Source organism: Anopheles stephensi, chromosome 2, assembly GCF_013141755.1.
Source record: "Anopheles stephensi strain Indian chromosome 2, UCI_ANSTEP_V1.0, whole genome shotgun sequence".
Taxonomy (NCBI): domain Eukaryota; kingdom Metazoa; phylum Arthropoda; class Insecta; order Diptera; family Culicidae; genus Anopheles; species Anopheles stephensi.
The window spans coordinates 52,681,967-52,707,047 of NC_050202.1; the positions used below are offsets into that span (position 1 = coordinate 52,681,967).

Sequence of the window (25,081 nt, forward strand, 5' to 3'; positions counted from 1 at the left end):
CTGCTGAGCTCACTCGATATTAAGTGTCCAAGAAGAAAATATTACTAACGTGAGATTTATCACATTTTGCGTAAATTATTTTCAAGCAATCCCATGTCCGAGTTGCTGCTGATCTACACAAAATATTGATTTTTTAAGAAAAAAAAAACACATAATTACCAACCTAAGCGAGCTGCAACTTTACTTGATGTGCAAGTCCTTCAGCGCTACAGAACCAACACATACAAAGAAAGGGACAGCACCCGAACGCACAGGTACAAGATAATAAACAACTCTTCGCGACCGGGATTGAAATTACGATCGGTTGAATAATTAAACGCGCCACACAAAACTTTGTCCCCGGCGCCTGGTAACCGTCTGCGCTCTTTCTTCACGCTGGAGATAACTCACGCCGAAGCGCGAAAACAGAAAAAAATAACTCATACTTTCTGCTTTCTTTTTCAACGAGAAGAAAAAAAAACATTGATTTTTCATCTATCATCACCGCCGAAAAACAAGCTTCGACAAACAGTTCGTCCGTGCGCCTCTTGGTGCGTCCTCCGCCTAGATTTCGTCTAATGAAAGTAAACACAGCACTCCCGCCAAAGTACCCGGGATGGTAGTTTAGGTGGAAAACTTTGAATAAATTACGGTTCATTGAAAATTATTCGGTTAATTTTGAGAGTTGGACGCAGGCGGCTTTACCTCCATTTTCCAACCCCGTGAAACCTTGGACTAGTCCAGGTTTGACTATTGGCCAAACAGGTTTCCTCCAACAACAGCATCCCTCCCCTTCTCCAGGGTGTCCAACCCCGTGCTGTTCCCAGAACCCCGGCAAGAAACTCCACGAATGAACGATCGTTCTTCACGCCAGCTGCGAATTGATGGAAAAACAACAGCCCCGGTAGGAAGGAAAACAATGCCGAACCTTTTGCCTCACGCTGGACGAGATCCCTTTTGGAGGCGACCGAGAGCGAGTGCGTTTCGCGAGGCTCGCCACAGCATCACACACACACACACACCCACACCCTTCCCGGTCAAAGTTATGATGGGTGAAAGTTGAGTTATGTTTGGGGAAAACTTTTCCCAAGCGAACCCGTGCCGCCGCACACTGCAACACTGCGCGAGCCGACCGCGGGCAAAACAAAAATAACGGCTACTTTCACCAGAAAACTCAAAACAGGCAACCGGCCCAACGCTTCCTCCCAGCCCGAAGGGATGGGGGTGTTTGTGGGATGAAAAGCCACGAATCATATGAATCCGGTATCCTGGCCGGATACCTAGAAATGGGTAGCCGCAAAGAGAAAGAAACCAAAGACGGGGCACACTTGCTCGTTCTCTCTCGCTCTCTCTCGCTAGCCCGCTGGACGTGGAACATTTTTCAACCGCTTTCTCACTTTGCCGCGCAATCATCGAGGTGAAAAAAGAAACAAGCATAACCTCCGATGGTGTGTGTGTGCTGCTGCAAATTATTTATTTTCCCATAATTAACGACTTTTCCTTCGTCGACTTTTGGCTGGCTGGGTGACTTTTGCGGTGCGAGATGATGGAAACGGAAGCCACCTTTGGCAGGTCGAAATGGAACGAACGACCGACCGGCAAACCGACCGTCCGCCACGCCTGCCAGTGCTCGAAAATTTGCTAGGTTTTCCCATTTACTTAGGGAAGCTAAATTTAGTTAGCGTTCTAACGAAATATGACTAAATTTGATTCATGAAAAATAAGTTCGAATATTGTATGCAGTATGCAATTTTTCACGATTTATCAATCTATAAGCCTGGCTGCTAATCATTAACTTAATTGGCCACAGCCGTTTGTAGCATGACTTTTAAGTACAGCCAAAATATCACAATGTTGTAAGCTGATTTGAAGCTCCAATGGTCCAAAAGGTCGACCAAATGCAATCGAACTATTTTTAAATGGAGAATTCGATAACGAAGCGAGTCCCAACAAACGAATACCTCTAACATTCTTGGAGAATGTTTATTGGTCGTAGTATCTACTTCCCATCTATTTAGGTATAAGATCCATTAAAAACTAGTCAAAATTTTGTTCTATTATTCTATTAACCTTCTATTAATGGTATAAAATCATACCGTGTTTGAATCGTTTTCCCTTGCTTCCATTTTGTTGGATTGTGATTGATGGAGATCGTTCCTTACCTGTAATAAAAAGAGAGAAGGAAGGGAAATTTTAGTTTCAGAAAATATCAGAATATTTGACAGCAAATAACACATTTAAAGCACCTATCAATATTAATTGTTTGGGATTTCAATCATCAGGAATAAAATACAAATTTTGTAATGTTTCTAACGAGTACAAATGGGTTTTCAGTTAATTTCAAGAAATTGTTGTCTCTTATAATTTATTTCAATCACCGGTTTCTTATTTTAAATCAAAAGAAACAATGCTTAGCAGTTCTCTAGTTTATTCGATCGCTAAAGTCGATAAATTCGATCGCTACAACCACATTGGCCTATTATTTAGCCGAAACGAGTCCTTTAAACATAAAACTTTTAGAATAATACAAATGTTATGACGCAAATGTAGATTTTACCATTTCGTTGTATGCAAACAAATAGTACTGCAAAGAACGATACAAAATATCAAGCTCCCGTGCAGCGTAACGAACGGCTGCACAAGGAATGATCTGCTAATTTCCCATTCGTCCGTGATACCATCCACTGCTTTAACACCGTTTCTTTATAACGCACACGCATAGACCAATTTATAGGGCAATAACAGACTCAGCTAAAAAGCAGGTAGGAAACACGTAAAACCCGGTAGCATTGTGCAATGGGTGCACATACTGCTTAAAAACGTACCCATTTGTAAGCAAATCGATCTTCTTGTGGTTGCCCACAGTCAAGCGATTTCGCACACCACATAATGCATCAAAAAACCCTTCCCCTGAAGAAAAACCAAGGTTAACTATAAGCAACTCGTACGCGATCCTACCGGCGAACAGAAGGAATGGGACCATAATAGCTGCAGCATAGTCACGCTCCGCATGATAATACGATAAGAAAAGCGAAGGAAACAACAAAAATAACAAACTGCACACCCAAGGCACGGCGAAACAATCCACGAGGAGGAGAGAGAGAGACGAATGGATTATGGCGTGCCGTACCGGGATGCACCGACCACGAGAGAGTCGTTCATGCTAGGTTAGCTGTTTTAATTATCCTCCTGCCACCTGCGATCTCGGCACACATACACAAAGGCGATACATCAACACAACACAGGGCCCGTTATGGGTTTGTGGGCACGCGAAAGAAGCTGGGCGAAAAAATTGCACCTCGCGTCAAATTGTGGCCACACAGACAGAACGAAATCGTGGTGCTTATAATGCGCTTTTAAGAGGGTGGAAAACCAACCACCTCACCACCATCCCCCCCCCCCCAAGCACAACGGCAACCAGATGGCGATGGTCCTGCTGCACCTTGCAACCTGCACGCCCTCGTCTGTGCTAGTTGCAGTAATCCAGCAAGCTCGTCCGCTAGCTAGGCGAACGCAACAAACCGGAAACGCGAACACGACCGAGACGGCTACACTGGAAATCGGCTTACTTACGCCAGAAGAATGCTCGCACAAACCCGAACCGGGTAACGATATCAGCAACGTGAGGCTGCACAAGCGAGGAAAATACGAGCAGACTGCTACTAGTGGCACGCAGGAGAAAGAAGGGTATTTTTTTAGCCAATAAAATTTCAATTAATCCCGAGTTCCACGAAGAAAACATCGCTCCGGAAGGGCAAAGCAACAATACAACTTGCCGCTTTCAATAGCGCTACAGGTACGCGCAACTCAGTAAAAGATGCTTTTGGCACGCGACGAAAAAAAAACCCTTCGCAAAACGCAAGTACCGGAAATGGCGAAACTAATGGATGATCACCATCACCTCACCTCGCGTTTACTTCCTCAACCGTCCCTCAACTTTATCCTACCTTAAGCTCGGGAAGAAAAGACAAAAACGGAAATAAAATTATAGCCAAAGAAACGGTAGCCACCGGATCTCGTAGGGCTTATTCTTCCAGCAGGTATTCTTCGCAAGGATTACACACGGGCCCAAGGCACGCAACGGGTGCCCGGTCCGCTAGAACGTGTGTTAGACGAGCGGAACTAGATTATGGTTGTGAAATTAATGGACTAACCATTACCGGAACGAAATGTGGCAATGTGCCCTACGCCACGACTGTACGTGGCCCCTTTTAGTATTTGGACCGGTAGAATGGCGTAAGAGAAGGAAAGGGCAGAACAATAACAAAAAAAAAGTACACTAACACGAAGTTAATGGTGGATGATGCAAAGAACAACGGTCACTTAGCCCGGGTTGGCCACGGCCCTCCGGAGCTAAAGCTGATATTAGCCCTGGTGCAGCAACAGAAGCGAACAAGGGATCTTCTTCCGGCGAAAGGCTATCATTATGGTCGTCAAGCTGTGGCACACATACACACACACATATGGTTTTTATTAAGGATGCATGGATATAAACATTACCACCGTAAAGCGATAGACAGATTATCGTATAAGTCATAACATCGAAAAAGAAAATCACCAAACACGTGAAACACCAGGCGTCTCCATTAATGAGCTACTTAGTAAATTTTTTTGCAGTTTTTTTTTTCTTGTTCAAGCTAAAAATCTATAACGATACACATTACAGAGAAATCGAAATGCAAAAAGAAGAGAAAACAAATTTGCTAAAATAGCGATACACACGCAACACGTTACAGACCGTTGAAGCTCTTGAACGGTTATGACCTAAATTTTCTGCTTCATTTCCTTCTACAAAAAGTATCGCCTTTTGTTAGACTTTTTCGCGTCCCTCTCTTTCTTTCCCCCCAGACCACTAATCTCGATCGGAACAGAAAAGACTAACAAGAAAAAAAACCTCAAAATAACACTCGTCGTGCCGTATCACGTTTTCACCATCGCAATCGTCAACAGCAGCAGCAGCAAACCAGCCGTACACGGAACGGAAATTGTGCCACATTTTGGACCGCGATTCAGCCTACTGCCACGCCGATACGCGACGGTGGTAAATACGGCTTTTTTTGTGTGCTTGGCTCCTTTTTTTACAAAGCACCACGAGCGCGGTACTGTGTATCTGTTGTGATTCTTTGCTCAGTAACGGTTAGAACTTTAAAAAAAAACGCGAACGGTGTCCTTTATTCGTTCTTTCAGCCATCCACTACCAGTGCCGGCCAACGCATCCGGCTCGAGATTGAAAAATTAAAATCGCAATTTCCCGACAGACAGATACATCTGGGACAAGGAAACACAGCCTAGGGTGGAAAGAGAACGAGCCAACTGGTTACTAAGTAAGGAGAAAATTCCAGCGACTCAACAACTGTCGCTACAGCTGGACGCCAGACTCTCCGATCGATTAGTCGCCACTGTTTCGGCTGACACTGGATGCTCCCAGAGCAGTATGTCCCAGTTCAGGTGACTTTATTTGACTACAGACGAAGTAGTGAACGCTTGTCACACAGGAAAAAAAGTCTAAACGTAATTTCTACCGGAAACGACCTATCCTCGCTCGTAACATCGCTTGACTAGTTCCTCTCGGCATGCAGGAAGCGTGAAAATAGTGTTATCCTCGTTGGTTGCAACACTCGTATTATGTGTGTGTGAGAGTGTTTTTTCGGAGCAGAGCGCCATGTGGCTGACAGTCGGCCTTAGTCACACAATCACGCCAACTCATCCGCACACACACACACACGCCAGTGAATCCATCATACGCATCCCGGGTTTTCGACCAAAGCCGATGTTGGTTGGGTGGAATTTAATTAACTTTATAAAAGATTAAAATTTCATTTAATTAATTATTTGCTTTACTCAACCACCTTCACCGCAGGTTCGGTTGTGAGGCGTCGGTCACCTGTGTGTGTGTGTGTGGGAATGTTTGTGTGTGAGGCACGCCCAAAGAGGTAACAAATTCCAATCCCACCATTTCACCATTGGGCCCCAGAGGACAGGCGAGAACCGGGCACAACTGCAACGTGCCATCCTCATCGTACGGTGTCAGAATGGAGTGTTTTATAAATAAACTTTACCGGAAATTCCAACCATAACAACACACACACACACACACATACACACACACACTAGAGTTGGTATGCACCAGGGCCTGGGGGGACCAGCACACCCGGCGATGCACCGCAAGCGCTCGAGGCTACCGATGATGAGCGCGCTCGGACACAAAACCAAACATGGAGGCGTTAAATCCATCACAACAATTATTAATATACGGACAAGAATCGTGAATGATGATGCTGCTGCTGCTGCTGATGAGGTAGCTTAGCGGCAGCGATAATGACACGCACCTGGCAAGGATTTTACCCCAAAATGGTCGAACGGTGGGGAACGTTATCGATAGAGCAGGACGGCAAGATTTAAAGCCGATTTTGAGGATTTAAATGCCCCGTATTGGTATTGGTTGATGTGGAAGAGAAATTACTGGTAAGTGTCTCAGGCATTTCAGAGGGACGCCTAAGTACTTGCGAGTGACAATTTCCACAACGATTGATGTCAAATTAACTAACGGGAAGCGATTGCACAATGAAGAGAATTCAATTCACTTGAACACAATCAACATTGTTGATTGTTTGATCTACACAGAGTCAAACACGTATGGTGCTGATGACATTTTAGTCATTAAAATGGAAGAAGCAGTCTCACATGTTTGTACCCGATGGTTGTAAACGGCTCTAATTGGGTTACTAATTACGAAGAAAAATTTAATCCTTTTAAAGATAAATAGCTCGCATCAATCAAATTTATATCGCCAACGCCTGTTTAAAAATCCATACAGTTGCATCTGCTTTCCTCGATAGTTCGGCTCACACGCCCATTCAATGTATCAACGAGGGAAATTATGAAAAGTGGCCGCTATCGGTACACCCATCAAATGGATAAACATCACCGCCAGGCACCTTTAGCACCCCCAGCATTGCCTTCACAGTGCACCTAGCAGCCCATAGAGCCTGCCTCCAAGCACAGCAAGAGGGTGAGATAATTTGTCATTCATATTTGTTTAAGCACACCCTTCCTCGGACGCTCTCCCTCTCTCGCTCTCTCGCTCTTCCCAACACACAAAAACCACCATACATACCGGGGGCACAGTAAGCCGGTTGACGACAGGACATAAGATCGCCAAACCCATGCTGCCGCAAGCACAAAATCTGCTACTCCTTTTTAGTAGCCATTTCATCCCATCAACCTCCGGCGGTCTGGTCCTGGGATCTTGAGGGGGGGGGGGGGGGGTGCTCGGCCAAGTTGTGTGTTTACGAGCGCGCACGCTTTTCCGAAACGTGCCCGTAACGGAAAATAGCCGGCGGGTATTTAAAGACCCGAATGCTTGCCTGAGACATCAGACAGCAAAGACACAGTTCCTTCTTGTACGGAACGATGACGGAGCCGAGTGGTCTACGACGAGAGAAATAATCACCTAAAGCCTGACATCCTGCCATCCAGGGCTGTTTCACCGGGACTGCTGGTCACCGAACGACGACGACATTAAACCTTAAAACGACCTCCCGGGAACCCATCAACACATAGACAGGCGGAGCAAAAGACCCAACACGTCTGCTCGTCCGGAGAAAGGATGCACGGTTTAACAAGCCATGGAGCCAGCCAACGGTCATCAAAAAAGGATGTAAGTCCATCGTGCTTGGAAACGCATCCGTAACGGTAAGGTACTCGGTCCGTAGAATGGTCCTAGGACGTAGGTTGAATAAAACATCATACGCACGCAAAACGCACTCCACACTTGGTTCAACGCTGGCAATGGATTCCTCCCGTTTATTGTAGGCCTCTTATGGATTTTTCCAAATATTTTACTTCACTCTAGATAATTAACCGAACCGACATTTTGGGGGGGGTAAAGTACAGCCAAATGCTGGCGTGCAACCGAGCACGTCCCGAAAGGTGTGAGAAATCGGACCTTTTGTTGATGACACATATCGTGCGGTTCTCTCACATCTCCGCTCCCCAACGATGGCTGCGGTGACTGAAAATGACATGAGAACATGAGGTGTATGAGGGTCTTTTTTTGGTCTCTAAAGTACTAAAATGGAAGGATTTTGATTACAGAGTAATTGATGCAGTAAGGTGTAGGAAAATTTTCACGAGGTACTACAATAGACAAGCAGGAGTTTTTAGAGTATCCTTGAGCACCCATTGAAGCTGTTCTCGAGATGACCCATGGTTTTTTGGCAGGGAATTTTGATAGTTTAGCGAAGTAAAATGAGTTTGGTTACATTGTTTCATTAATCAAACAACACAAAATGGACCCTGGGCAGCTTTATAATAGCTTTTTACATTACATCCATTATCTGTCTTCAAGTGCATCATCAAAAACTGCACTTCGCATGTAATATTTGAACCGGGAACTGTCCGTAATCGATTCGTGTGGAAAAAGGCAATTACTTTAATGCAACCTCGGAATATCTACAAACCATATGCATCGCCACACCAGCACCATATCACTCCGCCGGTGGTGGACTCGGCTTTCCATCCTTTTCTTTCGTCCACTGAGTGCAGGGTGACACCACAGGGACCACACACACCAGGCGCCCCCTTTCTGTAGCGCGCAGCACTCACCCGCAGCAGCAGGAACGTATGCGTTAGTTTAATTAATTTGATATTGGAAAAGCCTCTGAAATTGGCCCCTAACACCTGCGAACCTTGCTTCGTTCGGTGGTTTCGGTAGCGGAGTAAGCACGGGAGCAAGGCAATCCAGAGGACCCATCCGGCATGGCCCATCCTGTGTTCCTGTCGTTCACGAATCCACAGGAGGCCCATCATTCATCATACAGCTTTTTCCAGCTGCTGTCCACCGCCACCAGCGCACGTTCTTTTGGTAGGTAATCGTACGCCCCAAAATGAGAACGAGAGTGGGAGACACTGGGGGGTAGTGAGACAATTTGCAGCAGCGTAGTGCGATAGTGCATTGGAATCTTTGCTAATAAATGGTGAAATTTTTTGATCAACTTTTAATTAAAAAGCTATTGCAAATATTTCGCTCACCACCACTACCACACCGGGGTTTCCGGTTGAGGTGATGCTGCTAGCCGTGTAGGCCTGCATTTAAGTAATGTTACAAACAATTTTATTTGCCATATTATTGTAGCTTTTCCCGCACAAACTCGTCGGTACGAATGCGAGAGGAAATTGCAGCGATTTAGCGACTCGCGACCAAACCACAGGAACGCGCACACCACACTAACAAAAACACTATCCTGCGGCAGTTGTGTGTTGTTGTGCCCAATTGGAAAACAATGAGACGTGGCTTACAAACACAGCGCTAACAACAACAAAAAAAACCGTTCTATAACTTACAATTGCATCATTGATTGTTGAACGATTGCGTGGTTTTGAGACCGGAAAACCACGGAATTTGCAACTGAAAACACCAAGCAACGAAATGAAACTGTAATATCCCATATTTGATGCAGTTATTGGATTCGATTTCGCTGGAGATTTAACCTTACAAATAAACCTTTTAAGTAAGAGCAACACATAATACGTTACAGATTAAAAACGTAGAATCCATATAAAAAATATCTTTCTATCCATTAAAACGTAATTCCGTTAACAGAAACTTAATCGAAATGAAATTGAATTTGAATATGAACTGGTTTTAAGTTCAACAGTCGATGCTCGGGTAAAGGAAGTTTGAAGAGGCGAGGGAGGTCACAGAAACCCCAAGCCTCTATACATAAACTATTTAAAATATATGAAAGAGAAAGATTAATTCAAAAGCTTTCCCAAGAATCAGGAAATCTGAATTGCAATATCCGTTACTTATTTAGTCACATTAAAAATAATTGGAACTGTTTTGAGCTCAAATTATCGAGAAGCAAGTAGTCAATAAAGGACTTCGTGGCGTGTTTAACAATCAAAGCTCTCAAATTATCCTGTCAAGACATTTGGACGTTTAAAGATATTAGTGGAGACAAGGTTTCTGTGATGGTAGTATTTCCAGACTTTGCTCTTTGCTCAATATTAAATTGACAATTTCCAACTAGAGCAGGACTTGCCATACAGCTCAAGAAAAACTGGAAAATTAGCTTGTAAAGATTGGAAAAGTCGTTTTAGTCCCATTATTGCTAAAATATTCTCTCTCTCTCTCTCCCTTCTTGGCTAAATGACCCGTTGGGTCAGGCTGACATTTCTGGCTTAGTAGACTTAATGATAACCACGATAGTCAGTCCTCACTACGAACGGTCAGGATGGGGTTTGAGCCCCGGTCTTGCCGTATGAAGACCCACGCCGTTGGCGCCTCTACAACCGCGTTACCGAAAATATTATTGTTTGAAAGTTCTGTAAAGTTCTGTCAAGAACATTACTTATTCATCTCAAAAACCATGAAACAGCTCGCCCAATATGAATGCTCCTAGCCCATCTCCTCGATTTCAGAAAGGTTAATACACAATTAACGATACGTGTTTCGGTCCTGTTATCAACATAATTAGACAAGGCACAGGCATCACCACAACGAGATGGGTCACGAAGGGCTTCCGCTTTTAAACCACACACCCACCGCTGCCGTTATTATTGACAAAACCCATTACACAATCGATCTTTTGCAAGAAATTGCCTGTTTCTTGTAATTCCCAATGGACCACACATTCCACACCGACCATCCCAATGGCCAGGCGGCCAGAGCAGGCAGCGGCTCCGGCTGCCCATTTGTTGCTGTTTAAAACCGAGCAGCGCGCGGGTGTGTACAAATTGCCCTGATTGGGAAATAATTAATCAACTGATTAGCAATTCATAAGGACTCGGCGGTACAAATTATCTCGAGATAAATAAACAACCATTGAACGGTTCCACACCGGCACCGGTTATCTGGAGCACAGGCCGGTTTGCTGCTGCATCACACAACAGCGACAACCGGCAGAGCGCAGTGTGCCACGTCGTTGCAAAACGACGATGGAGGATTATACGCGGTGAAGCGGCATTGTGGTTTGCTCGGTTATAAATTGAACAACCGAACAGAACCTCCGTGTGTGTGTGAGTGTTTGTGTGCGAGCAGTTCTGTACAGCTTTGGTTAGGGAAATGCTGTTGCTTCCTCACGTTGAGATCGGAGTGCCGGGTTGTACGTAATGAACCATTCACTGTACCCGAGATGGTCAGTTTCGGTACACAATAAGGTTGAAGTAAGCCAGCCGTAGTCGGTGTCGGAAAACCAATCGTAATTAATTTACAACTTCAGCCGGGGATGTCGATGGCTAGTCCGATCCTTGTTGACTGCATAGCATATGCATAGCAGGGAACGGCGCAATTTGAAGTAATCTCGTACGTGTGGCAATTCCACAGCAATTCTACGAAAAAAAACTTGTTTACCGAAGTACCTGTCTAAGAACATACAAGCCCTGAGACTGGAACTGACCAAGATTGGTTATAGGCTAAACCTCCTGGGACTTCATTGATAAATCAGAGAATCATTACTCATATAAGATTTTGAGACAACAGAGGGACGGTGATCTCACCTTCGTTTAGCTAATTAAACTCTTTGGGGCTGATCACGTCATGAGAATCGTTCCGGACGATCTATCAGCCATAGTCCATTTCGGTCATCCACTTGGACAAAGAAGACATGGCAGTCTTTAAGTTAGATGAAGTGATGAAGTTCATGCTTTCGACCAGAAATCATGCGTTCGAAGTATTGGATTGGCAGAAGAAGACGATCGACCGTGACCAGCACCGATGACTTTGCCAACAGGTCAAGATCACGAATCGGCTCTACCGCCATATAAGTAAGTAAGTATTCTTAGTCTAATAGCAGCAACATCACACAAATTCCAGCTGGCAGTTCTAATTCCAACAACACGCACGATGAAAGAACATGAAAATGAGAGACGGGTGGGTGATGATGTACAGAGACAGTGAACATAGAGACAGTGATACAGTGGTAAAAGAAAGTGGTGAAAGAGAAGCAACGCGGCTGGTTGCTCCCGTAATGCTGTACCTTAGTGGGATGAGTCGTGTTAGCGGTGGTGATGATGCGGGTGCGGGAATTGGTGCAATAGTGTCTACCGCACGAGAGGACCTCCGTAGCGGAGCGGGCGGTCGCATTGCTTGCGGTGATAGTGGTGGAGATAGCGGTAGTAGAAGTGGTAGGTGTAATGGGACTAAGATAGACAGAGTATAGTGGACCGGTACAGGTGCCAGGATAGGATGACGACGGTAATGGGCGCGCTGGTGGTAGTGGCGGTGGCGGTGCGAGCGGATCATCCACCGGTTCACTCTGGTACGGTAGCAGCGGCCCGGCCGCCATCAGCACCGGCAGCTCGGAAAGCTCCGAGCCCCAGTAGTTTTCCTCCTGCATTTCGTCGTACTGGACCATCTGCCCGTTGGCGTAAAGGTAGGCGGCCGCCGGGAGCGGTGTTGGCGTGGCCGCCGTCACGCCATCCGGCAGATAGACGGACATGCCGGACGGTGGCGGCTTCACCAACGGATGCAGTGAGTCGAGTTTCATGCTTACCATGCTTAGTGTTTTGCTGCTGACGATGCTGCTTCCGCTGCTGTTGCTGAGACTGCTGCTGTAGTTGCTGTCGAAGTACTGCTGGAGGTGATGGAACTGTTGCTGCTGCTGCTGCTGCTGTTGGTGGTGGTGGTGGTGATGATAGAGTTGCAACTGTTGCTGATGCGCGAGCTGCTGAAAGGGTTGCTGCACTAGCAGTGGATGATGGTGAGGAGGAAGATGATGCGGATGATGGTGGCTCAACAGCTGTGGAGCCGGGTACGCGTGATGGTACGGTGTGGTCGTGGTGGTGGCGGTTGTACCGGCCGAATAGTAACCAAGCTCACCGTTACCGGACGTTGGAGAGCAGTGATTGAGCAGTTCGGTGGTGGTGCTGCTGCTGTTGCTACTGTTACTGTTGCTGGTCGTATTGACACCACCGATAAGACTGTGGATGTCCGGATATCGTCCAACGACCAGTGCCTGCTGCTGCTGCTGCTGAGCGAGTATCGCCGGATAGCTATGCGCACTTGCGGCGCTAGGCAGAAAGATGCCCTGCTGTTGCGTTTGGTAGCAGTGACCACAGTAGCACAACTGCTGACTGCAGCAAAGTCCGTTCGTGGACGCGTTCACAAGCTCACCCGAGCTGCCCTGGTTAAGATCGGTCGCACTCACTAGACTCGAGACCGGTTGCTGATGATGGTGGTGCTGTTGCTGATGCTGCTGGTACAGGGACGCAGTGGCTGGCGATGCTGCTGCTACGGCTAGCTGCGTGCTCTGGTTAGGAGCGGCGGAAGGATGAGGAGGATGATGTAATGCAATGGATGGGAGTGTCAGTGGTTGAAGTGGTGGCTGCGGTTGTGGCGGAACGAGCGCGGAAGGTGAACTGTTCGCACCGAGACCGGTGGACGCGGAGGCCGCTGCCGCTGCTACTGCCGCTACCGGCGAGGGTTGTAAAAAGGGGGGACAAAAGATCGGACTCGGCCGGAAATACGTGGTGGTGACGTGAATTTTTCGCCTCTACCGGAACGGGATTCTCAACCGTTGATCGGGAGAGAAACGCGCGTTCGTCTTACGGTTTGCAATAACACACCAAATACACACACACAAACACTCTCCCGCTTTCCTGTCTAGCTCTGATTCGTACACACAGCAAAGAAGGAACGTTCAGAGTGTTGCCTTCTTCTTCACGATACCTAATACTCACACCAAACAACCCGTCGGTGAGCTCTATCTAGATGGTTGTTGTTGGTGGTGCGCGACTTCTCCTGCCTCTTCGCTTCGTTCACAACGTAGCAAAAAAACACCTTCCTGCTAATACACCTTAAAGCTAATTTCACGATTGGCTTGTAATTGCACTCCAAAAATTTCTCTATATAATTGATCTTCAAATTTTTACCTTACAAACTACACCTTACAGCTCTACTGCTTGGCAAACAGGGAGTAAGCTCCACGCGCCAATAGAAAGTGAAACGATAGCGTATCTAAAGTGGATTGTCAGTGAGATCGCAGAACTAGAGGTTCCGGCCACTACTGCCCGGAGATTGTCGAAAGTTGACCTTAGCGAAGGCGAGTCAAGCGTTTGCTAGACGCGAATTCAACAGATTCAGAATTCGTTCCGGCTGATTGTCCGATTCAAAGGGGAAAACCGGATGCTCTTACGCCACGAGGTCAAAAGGATTGGTACACGTAGAGTGAAGTAGAGTCTAGAGAAGATTGTCAACGTTTTTCGAGTACCGACACGTACGTCAAAAGTGCCTTTGATATATTTGATGATTGTCAAAACGCGCTTCTTTTGATTGTCGATCCTCACGTGGGTTGAGCACGGTTGGATTGGATCTTACCTAAGATTGTTTCTTACTTGCCTACACAATTGTTTCACAATTTTCGATTTTACCTAAAATACGCTACCGTAAAGCTAAACATGCCTAAATATGTGTGTGTTTTTTTTCTTTTGCTAATTAGCCTAGAATTGTTCCTATACACCTGTCGTCACACCTGACGTATTACGATGGGTGACGTCGTCCTACACGAATACACGCACAACACGCACACCCTACACGCTCTTCTTTATAGCTCGATTCGGTCCAGCCACACCACACGACCAAAACACGTTCATACACACGCACTCACACGGACACACACACCCTCAAGTACCTTTTAAAAAATATAGGCTGTTTTGGGAGAATTCACACAAACACGTTCAAGGATTCCCGAAGGACTCAAAAACCTCGCACACGGATCGGTCACTTGTTTCGCGCGAAGGAATGTCGCGAAATGCACAGCTTAAACGGCACAGATCAGTACACTACCGGACTGCTACTAGCAGCAAGCGTTCGATACAATCGTATGGGTCGGATGCGGGATTTCTTCTGCGTCCAGACTAGACTTTCGACACGGAAACAGGAGGTTCAACTATAGTCGCGTTGTGCGCGTCGTTTGCTCTTCCCGAACTACCGCAAGGCAACTTCAGACCAGAACAAAACCCACGGCGTGCCACTGACGATCAACCCCGTCGTGTGTGTTGTATATGCAATAGCACACACATAAACACACCTCAATGAGCGTGAGGGAGAGAGAGAGAGAGAATGAGCGCGATCGTACAAGACCCCGAAAGGTTTGAGAAATATACGCAACAGGGGCTGGGAACTGCTGATGATGATCCAGGCAGCAACCACCAGGGCAAGATCAAGCACGCACACGTGTCTGTATGTGTGAGTGGAAAACCCGGGGGTTGTATTGGTTGGTAATTATTTTTGATTATGTCTGGAAACCGGTTTTCGGTACGTCTGCACGGTCGACGATCTTCGATTCCGAGCGTCTCGCAGAACCGAGCATGAAAGCAATGCTCGCCACCGTTCCCGGACGGGGGAGGGTTTAAGATGCCTCTCGCGCGCGTCAGGTTCTTCTTCACCCCTGCGGTGTTCAGGTTCTTGCCAGCCGGACGCCGGTTGTGGTTATGCTGCTCTGTTGCCCGTTCCTTCTTCACACACGTCTTCCAAGCTGACCGTAGGCGCTGCCGATGGCCAGAGTGTTCTGATGTTGCGGACCAAAAGAACAACTCTCGCAGGTCTTTTTTGTTTCCTTCGCTTTTCTCTACCTTCGTAGTGTTGGCTATAACCCCTCGGTGCTCTCAACACACACACCTGACCCTCTCTTGTTCGCTGTTTCCGCTTTTTTTCTTGTGCTGGCTTTATGCTTTCAACCTCACTTCAACCCCAACCTCTCACGCTTCACTATTCCCTCCTCTCACACACATACGATCACGCGCGATCGAGAATGCGGTCTCGGCAGAGATGATCATGAGACAGCAACACGCAACAACGCGCGGTTCCAGAGTTCTGGCTTTTTACCTTGCTTTTGACTTGCTCGACGCTGCCTGACTATCCACCCCTATTCTCTCTCACACACGCACACATACACCTGACACACGGGCAGGAGGAATTCTCTTTAGCGCACCCTTAACACACACTCGCACACACATGTACGCACCTTGCTGTTCGGAAAATAAAACCTACTCTCCAGTGCTCATCAAAAGCTAAAACTCTTGCATCCCTCAACTCTTTGGCTTTTTGGGGGGGGTAAAAATTACACCGACGTTTGGTTGGTCGGGGGGGGGGGGGGAGGGGGGTTTCGAATTTTCCTCCACTGAGACTCTGATTTCCTGCTCGCTTTCCCCCACACCCGCTTTCCTGATATGTTTCTTTATGTCTTTTTTTTTGTGCCGCTGTAAAAAGGTTTTTAGAGTTTGATTTGGTAGCAGCGTTCGAGAACTTTAGCCGCTCATTAGCCGCTATTCGACAGCTCTCTTTCTTGCCTTTTTTTTCTTCTTTAAACCCGTTTTTTCGTGTTCCACACAGCGCACCTAACCCTCGACTAGCCTTTACACCTCCTTTTGCTGCTTCTTATCTATCAACAACAACAGAGTGTGTTCGTGTATATGTGTGTGGTTAGTTAACAAAAAAAAAAACGGCGGAAGGAATGTGGAGAATGATTTGCAGTTGAAAATATCACCCACCGGAGGTTTGGCGTGTGTGCAACGCCGATTCTTTTGCGCTGTGTGTAAATTGCACACCCCGAATAAAACGCGTCTGTGGCAAAGCCTGAAAACGAACGAGCGATCAATCAGCGATCGAAAAGTGATTTGGTGCGGTCTGTTCCGTTTGTCTGTTTCTTGATAGTTTCAAACACTGGTAGATGATCCACAGAGCGAGAGCAAAAAGAAAGAAGCCGCCCGAGTCTCAAGAACCGTTGTGACCCCTTCTTCTTTGACGTTGTGCCAATTTTTGTTCCTGTTCCCTGGTGCGCGATCAGTAGCAGCAGCAGCAGCAGCAGCTAGCTCTAGCTAGAGATCTCAATATCTTATGCCCATTCAAACTAACCTGTTACACAATTTAAGGTTTGCGTCTGCTGTTGCCAATATTTTTGTTTCGCGTCCTTATGGCTGAGCAACTATGGGCAAAACGTTCGTTGGGACCCAACCGTACAACCACACAACCGCGTATATACGTGGCGCGACTTTTTCTGTTGTTCGTTTTCGTTTGTCTGTGGTGGATATCAAGGTAAGCGTGTTTCTTGTTTCGGGAGGGTTTGGGCAGTGGGCGGGGGGTTGGTTTGGGAAAAAGCGCGTGAAGAAAAGGGCTGGATGACTACCACCACCACACAAGGGCGTCGGCACGCGAAAGATGCACGTTTAGCTGGCCACTCTGCAGAGTATGAATATCCGCGCCCGGCAAACGTTTGGGTTGGAAATGTTGGGGACGAGACGTGAGGTGTGGTGTGTAGAATCGCTTCTGCTTCCGCGTGTTGTTGTGTCAGGTTAGTTGATGTTTTTCGGCTCCCCAAGTTGAGAATCGTAGCGCCGTACCACCACCACTCGCGCACACACACACTCACTTAACCACAACGAGAGCACACACAACCCTACACAAGCACAGACGCGTCTGGGCGTCTGCACGTCAACGCTGACGTAGTGTCCGTAGGATGTCTTTGGTGAACTGCTGGTTGCACTTTTGGCGGGCGGGCCGCTGTATCACGCCGAGATGGCCCGGTTTAACAGAACTGAGCGGTTACCACAACTTACATTTACCAACAACCGAAAGGCAGGAACAAAACTGCAGCCCTCGGGCGTGTGTAAGAAAATAGAGAGCTGAATTTGGCACGAAACACACTGAGACGCACAGACGACACTTTAACGCACCACCGCTGCGCTGATACACACCCTTCAACGGTGAAGACGTTAACGCACTCACGCACTAAAAGAATGCTGGAAACCGCGCGCGCGACACACACACACAAACATCGAGCGAATGATAGAGAAAGAGAGAGAGAGAAAGAGAGAAAGAGTTAAAGGGTGAGCAAAAGGAAGCGGGAACTGATACTCCACGATCCAAATGATCGTGGCCCGGGAACAAGATCGCGGCAACCTGCACCAAGAACCCACTGGACCTCGTACGAGACAGAAAATAAACAACGGGAGACTGTAAAAAATAAAACACCAACACATCACTTCGGTAACTTGAGCCCTTGAAAGAACTCGGACTCTGCTGGGTTCGAGGTCCTTTTGCTTTCTTTCTCGCGAGGAAACGCGAATCTCGCGGTTGAAGTTATTATCGAGGCCCTAAAGTCAGTGAGACTGAGACCTTCAAAGAATTCAACTAAACTATCGTAACTCTTCCCAAAGGTGCGGACACACTTGGAAGTTGCAAGATCTTCTCTTCAAGAAATTGAACTTCAACTGTTAACCAGACGATAATGTTCAAACACTTGAGATCTTAAAGGCTCGATCGTATCAGAAACTAAACGCTAACTTGTTCAACAAGTGAGGAGATTCGACGATAAGGAGTACCTTAAGGGAGCCTAATAATCTTGAAGCGACTGGAACTTCTCTGATGGTGCCTGATCCTACACCACGAAAACTAACTCTTTAATACCGATCAGCCGCGTTTAATTCGCTCGCTCAACCTGTCCTGCTAAGATCTGCCTGCCGTACTGAACTACTGCGGTGCGCGCGTGAATTTTACAAACTTTTGTTAAGATATTAATATGTTGTTATTGTAGTTGTTGTTGTTGTTGTTTGATGTATACTGATAACTTGTGAGAGCGGCGGATAGATTGGAACGGGTTAAAGCGAAGACTGTATGAAGACTGAAACGAAATCGACTGGTTTTTCGAGGTAATAACAAAACGGCAGAAACGCAACCAACATAAATACATAAAAGATATGTACTGCGAGCGCGAAGCCCGACCGAACACGGCGGAACCCGGACCCGAAACCCGACGATTCATCACCGTCGGGTGGACCCGTCCGAGCGGCATCCTCGCGCTCTCGAACGCTCAGCGCCCAAAAGGGGGAACGACGGCGCGCAAACCCGAACAGCCCGCGAACGGGAAAAACATGATCCGAGCGAACGCTCGCTCTCATTCGCTCCTTCTCCAACTCCAGGCAGACGGCCCGTGGTGGATAATCATGACCATGATGACGGAGATGATGATGATGATGACGATGCTGTTCTGTGTCGATGATAACCGTGGCAGTACGGCGGTGGCGTTGATGATGCGCGAGTGAAGCTGTTGCTCTTTGTTCACCCGATGGTAACCGTCGGGACCGTCGGGACGGGCAAGAGTGAGCAAGCATCAGCGGACACAAACACTCACCTCCGGACGCGGGTGAGCATGGACTCCGGCCGGAAGTAGAAAAGGGAGAGCTAGCCCTATGATCCCCACAAACAATCGGCACCGAGTGTGAGTGAGCAAACGAGCCACAGCAAGAACATCTCAATCGCTTTCTCGAACGAGAGTTACCCTCCCGAAACCGAAACACCAAAACCAGCAGCAACAAGAAAACCTACCACGTAGTGCGAGGGGGCCAAAACGAAAAAAACAAAACGCACGCAAGCAACACAGTGCGCCGAATCGACGAGGCCTTACGGAATCGCCAAGAAAATTCCTTCAGAACGAGAACTTTGGACGAGCGAGTCCAAATGATGCTTCTTCCAGTGCGGGGTTCTCTCGCTTCTGTTCGTTCGTGCACTAGCAGTAGATTATGGGGAGGGAAGGAGGGAGGGGGAGGTGAGGAGGAGAGATGACTGCCGCTTTTCCTATGCATGAATAAAACATGTTATGTACCCGACACCCGGAGAAGGAATCGCAAGTGAGTGCAAAGCAGACTACTTACGAATAATCCCGCCGCACGATGGTGATGGGTGTAACAGAGAAAGCAAAGCGAAGGAAGTACCCACCAAACATTACCAAAACACATTCATGAGCTACCGAGTGTGGCGATGGTGAGTTATCTCTTGACGGCAAGAACTCACCGAGCAAACTAATGTCGGTGAGCAGCAGCAAAACAACAAACGAGCATGATCGATCATTGAAGATCGTACCAATCGAGCATAGACGAACGGAGAGTTAGAGAAATAAAGCAAAAGATGCTCTTTCTTTGGAACTTCTGACGATAAACCGGAAACGGGTAAATAATTGCATGAGGAAGATGCTTCCGTCTACGATCAATAGGAAGATCATGGTGCAGCTTTGATCTGTGTTGTGATTTATTTTTCAACAAACTTCTCGTGAAAGACTGTTGATATGAGCTGAAAGACAGCTGGAGATGGAAGATTCATCAGGAAATTCGTAGCAATAATAGCTCTCATAATATCTGTACAGAAATTATTTATCAAGTAATATTTTGAGAAAAAATCAATTTCAAAATCTTAATTTTTTTTTAATAAATTCAGGAGTAGAGAACTTATAATATATGAGTCTATATAAATGCGATCATAATTTAAAAATCCCAATTTCATAAAACTTAATTTTTTTTCCTGATAGCACTCGTCGAAATATTATCTCAGGTAAGTGTAACCTGCTGGAACTCACTTACATCGATTTGCTGAAAAGCCTGCACCTTTTAGGCAGGTGAGAATACGGAAAACAAGGCCCGAATCAACCTTTGCCCAACCGAACACAGTTACAAACACTTGTAGAGCACACAGGGCACACACCTGTGCGTACATTCACGAGCCCGAAGCCGAACGTTTGGCTCATGTAATGTCCATCCCGGCCTACCGAACCGACCAACCTGTCCATCCGATCCAGCGCACGGATCCGAATACCTCCGAACTGGCCTGCATACACACGGCAGTTTTCCACGCTTCGGTTAGATAAACGTTTGTCGTAACGAAGCAAAGGTTCGTGAAAATCCGGTCGGCTGGAAAAGGACAACTAGCGCTGGCCAACCTCCCCCCCCCCAAAACAGTCATCGTCATCATTGCAAAAGCGAGAAAGCGAGTGGGGAATGATTCTTATCAGCCGACCCGTCGTCATTGTGTGACAATACGATAGAAAGCTTTCGCTACGGTAAGGGGAAATCATTTCCCCTTTTTTCCCGACAGCGAAAGCTCTCCGTGTCGTTGCGTGACAACTTCCGGTCACACAACAACAGGTTGACAAGGATCGTCAGCAACAGGGTGAGCTTTTGGGCTAGAAAAGCATCAAGCTTGAAGCAACAAGCGGATTCAAACGGAGCAACAAGCGAAGCTTGTTGCTTCTTGTGACACAATTTCCCCAACCTTCCGGAGCGTTTCGCGACGCAGCGTCTTGGTTCGCTGACGCAACACGGTGTGTGACTGGGGAGTATATCAGTAACGCAACCATCAATAACGAAGCATCATCAGGATGGTCTACTGCTCTCGGGAGGCTTTTCCTTCAAGAATTCCCACACTGCTGCACAGTCCCTGGATTTGGTGCGAGCGATCGGTGATTTGTACGACGACAACGGAAACGAGTGCTTTATCGGGGATAAGTTTTGTAAAGGAAGTGCCCATTAAATCTGTCCTTTATTATTCGAATGATGGACTTATAAAGCATCGCGAAATGTTTTTATTACATTTTGTTTAAAAATAAAGCATTTTAAAACAACAGTAATTAGCGATCTTGCCGATGATAATAGGTAATAGTTCCTCAAACTGTCGGCAACTGGAACTCGAATTGTGAGGTCCTTGACGACTCTAAGTGTTTAGCTGCTTTTGTGGTGGAAATGTTGTTAGCTGTCCGATTAAACTGGACAACAAGCAATCTTCAAATGAATTTAATCGTTTATATTTGACAGAAGCCCGCGGAAAAAATTACTAGCCCAACTGAAGTCATTTACATCAACATGAGAAATCTAAAGTTATTCATCTGTGGTTGTCTAACGGCTAAATAGTTGATAAGAGCCAAAGATCTCCCAGCTCAGATAGGAGGTTTCAGCTAAGTACCGGGTGAACAAAGCAATTAAAGTCTTACTGACATTCAAATGACGAACATATGTTTGATTACCCTCCAAATCCTTCTATTTCGCCTTCTTCGAAGCTTGGAGACATGTAAGGACACATATTCTTCCTTAACAGCCTAAAAGGTCTAAAGTTCTCGGCTTGCCATTTGTAAGCTCCGGTAACTTGAGTTTACCAAAAGTTGGATAATCAGTCCTGCGTGCTGGTAGGCGACCTGGATGGAATTTAAATCCCGGATCCTGTCGTGTGATGCCCGGTGTCGTTATCGGTATCGACCACCGGACAGCTCGATGCTTGACACGCAAGGACACACCAACCATTAGATGGTTTATTGGACATAGTTATACCATGTTATCGCATAGTGGGCTCTCAATCAGATCTTTAGGCCACCGACGACTAACGCCGTTGTCGTCTCTACCACCGGGCCGCCCTAAGAAGATATATTTCTGCTAAGACCTGATGACTAATTTTAATGAATAATATTATTGCTTTATCATGTTACCTCAACAATACAACTGAAACACGACTAATCAGTGATATATCTGGAGAAAAATCGGAGTTGTACGCTAGCTTTTAAGATTTGGGAAATGGAAGTGTAAGATAAGAAGGCTGTGGAAGGGGGTCAATAAACAAAAAAAAAGCTTCTACATTTCGCCCAGCAATTAAGATATCTAAGGCAGCGGGACCCTAGTTTGAGAAGTTTGGTGACTTCTGCTTCAAATCTTAGAAATGGCTATCACCAAATGACTCAAAACTACTCAATCTAACACTTTGTTGTATTATTTTCAACAAAATTTCCTACTAGCCATAGGAACCTCTCGCCTTAACTAAGATGGAACCCGACAAAAGAGCATTAAAAAAAACCCGGTTTCAATAATCTGCCATAGTAAGCGTATGAAATTGAAACATCAATTCACCCATCGGAACTAATACGGGTCTCGCACGTCCAAAGCGCAATCCGCCTACCGACACTTACGCGCCATACCATTGGAAAAACCGGACCCAACATAAGCTCACCCGTGGCCTGATCATCCGTGCGTTATTGGGTTGGGTGTATTGAGAAAATTGAAAGCTGCTTTCCTTTCGCCTATCGCTCAACCATCGCACGCACGCCACCACTACTTATCTCTCACCCTGGCGCGTTTCGGCAACACACACCCCCATCCATAGGCGCCCTTTTGGCTGATCTCATTGTGCAGACACGTTGCCATTTTCTCCCCCCACACACAACCCAACGAGCGGCACAGATTTATGCAGAATCCGCTTCAACCACGCAGCACGGCAAGGTTGGTTGGTAGGCGAAGGTGCAAACGAAAGAAAAAAAAAAAAAAACCCCTTGCCCGTCCAAAGGCAGACCAACAAAATGGATACGCATCTTATCCTATCTGGGGCACTTAGGCATCGGGGTGAACCTGCTTCGCCTCTCCCACTCCCACCTTTACCGCTCCATTCACCCATTGCAGCATTTCCTGTAGCGTGTGTACTAAAGCCCCAAAGGATCGGCAACGATGGCAGTTATGCATTTTCCATTAGCCATTTAGACGTTTCCCTTTGGTTCCCACCCACGTGTGTAGGAGTCCTGTTTTTTTTTTTTCGTTCGTGAAACCATCACAGATCACCGAAAAGGAGAAGCCTAGGTTCGGTTGCTTTTAGCGCCGGTACAGATTTTGCCTGTTTATTATCCCTGTACACCTTGCTGCAAGCTTGCAAAGAAGTACCGTGGCATCATCCTTTTCCCTCAATTTCTCCCATTGCTCACCCCTTTAAAGGGAGCAATTTTCATATGAATAATCGAGGTGACGGAAACAAAGCAAATACCGAAATCATTGCCCATCATCATCAACAGCATCGTCATATCGTGTCCCGAAAGGGCTGGAACTTACAACACGACCGATGAAATCCGTGCACGCTGCTTCCTGCAATGCATCAAAACTCGTGTACACACGAGTTTTTTTTTGTACATTCCCGTTGCTCCATTTTGGTGAAATACTTAGTTAGAAAAGGTGGAATTCAAATCCGCTTCACAGAAGGAAGACGAGATTTTTTTTTTTGTTATTCTGTTGTCAGAGCTCTACCTATGTGTGGAGAGCTCTACAGACATTGCTACCATAGCGTTCGTCAAGTCTCGGAACGTTGCCCTGCAAATGTCAAACCGGATGTAGCGTTTTTTTTCTTCTTCTGTTTCGTGTCCTTCCATTTGCAAAAAGAGGATTTAGATGACCAGAGCCATCGCACCCAGCTCATCATCGACCATTCTGCGAGCCGGACGATGAAGGCTATTACGCGGACTCGGTTATACCTAAAGTTACATGTACCACACGTTCTCTCCCGCCACATTATCTCGTCCATCTCGGCGCAGGATCTCTACCATCCACGGCGCGGAATATCAAAAGGGATAAACGGATCTCACGGGACACAGAAGCGGAAGATCGCTCGTCCCAGGTCACAGGTCAGTTGTCACACGCCTCACGTAGAAACGTGTGCACGGAACGATTAACATATTTATCCCGGGCGCCAGTCGCGCTTGCCTCTTTTAAACAACACAGACCCTCCTTCACCACGCAATTTTCAGCCCACATTTCTCTTCGCTGAATAGTGCCCTCGAGGCGTAGTAAATTAGTGATTCACTTGTTCATTACCATTAGCATTTCATCACCGATCACCGAGAAGATTCACTTGGACGGTGTAGAATTTAGCTTTTTTTTTCACTCCACCAGCATCCCACACACGTTTTACCCTTTTGTTACTTTAAGTTCGGTTTTGCATAATTTTTACGACACTTTCTTTTGATGTCCACGTGCTTATGTTTTACGAGAGGAAAAAAATGTACCGAAACAGACAGAGGAGGAAAAAACGAAGTTCTTCTTATCACGTTGGTTAACGCAAGAGCGAGTGTTGTCCCGGGACATTGTCGGTGAGCTCACTGTCCAAGGTTTTGCTGGTGTCCAGCTTTTTGCCTTCACTGACGTTACAGGTTTGCAAGAGAATTTTCTTTTCATCTTTTTCCCCCCCATGTAAGTGGGCAGAGTTTTTGCTCCTTTTTTTTATTTCATATACAATCTAGCGAAATTCTCCATCCAAAACCGTAATCCTTCTGGATACATTTTTTTCATTGCTAAATAGACGCTAGTCGGAGCACATACACAACGTGCGAATAAAATCGCGCTTCGTACAACATCACATAAAAAATGGACTTCCCTGTAGCAAATGGAAAGCCGATGTGTGGAAACAGAATCGGGCCTTGTCTCGCCGTGTTGCAGCGGGTGAAACAAAGCGAACATAAAAGCTGGACACGGTTTGCACCACAGTGTCGCCGGTGGTGAGGCGCGCACAACATACTCATGCGAAACTCATACA

General features: G+C 46.5%; 1 protein-coding gene and 1 long non-coding RNA gene across 15 annotated transcripts in view; both read right to left on the minus strand.

The window, feature by feature from the left end:
• LOC118502699 (polypyrimidine tract-binding protein 1) overlaps nucleotides 1–25,081 on the minus strand; it is a 225,159-nt gene that overhangs the window by 114,005 nt on the left and 86,073 nt on the right. For 2 of the 14 annotated variants that reach the window (XR_004905065.1, XM_036035220.1), the window contains exon 1: nucleotides 11,961–12,184. The exons of 6 other annotated variants lie outside the window; for them this stretch is intronic. Coding sequence is in view for 3 of the 8 variants with exons in the window: in XM_036035226.1 (XP_035891119.1) it covers nucleotides 2,076–2,105 (30 nt within the window). In the remaining 5 variants the exon portion in view is untranslated. Of the gene's footprint in view, nucleotides 1–2,075; nucleotides 2,124–11,960; nucleotides 12,194–12,476; nucleotides 13,123–25,081 lie in introns of those variants that run through there. 6 more of the 14 variants (XM_036035225.1, XM_036035224.1, XM_036035222.1 and 3 more) reach the window with 5 other exon arrangements.
• On the minus strand, nucleotides 13,116–18,980 carry LOC118502753. The gene is made up of 3 exons (XR_004905072.1): nucleotides 18,483–18,980; nucleotides 16,838–17,721; nucleotides 13,116–13,232 (listed from the first exon to the last, which is right to left on the minus strand). It is a non-coding gene; the product is annotated as an uncharacterized LOC118502753 (long non-coding RNA).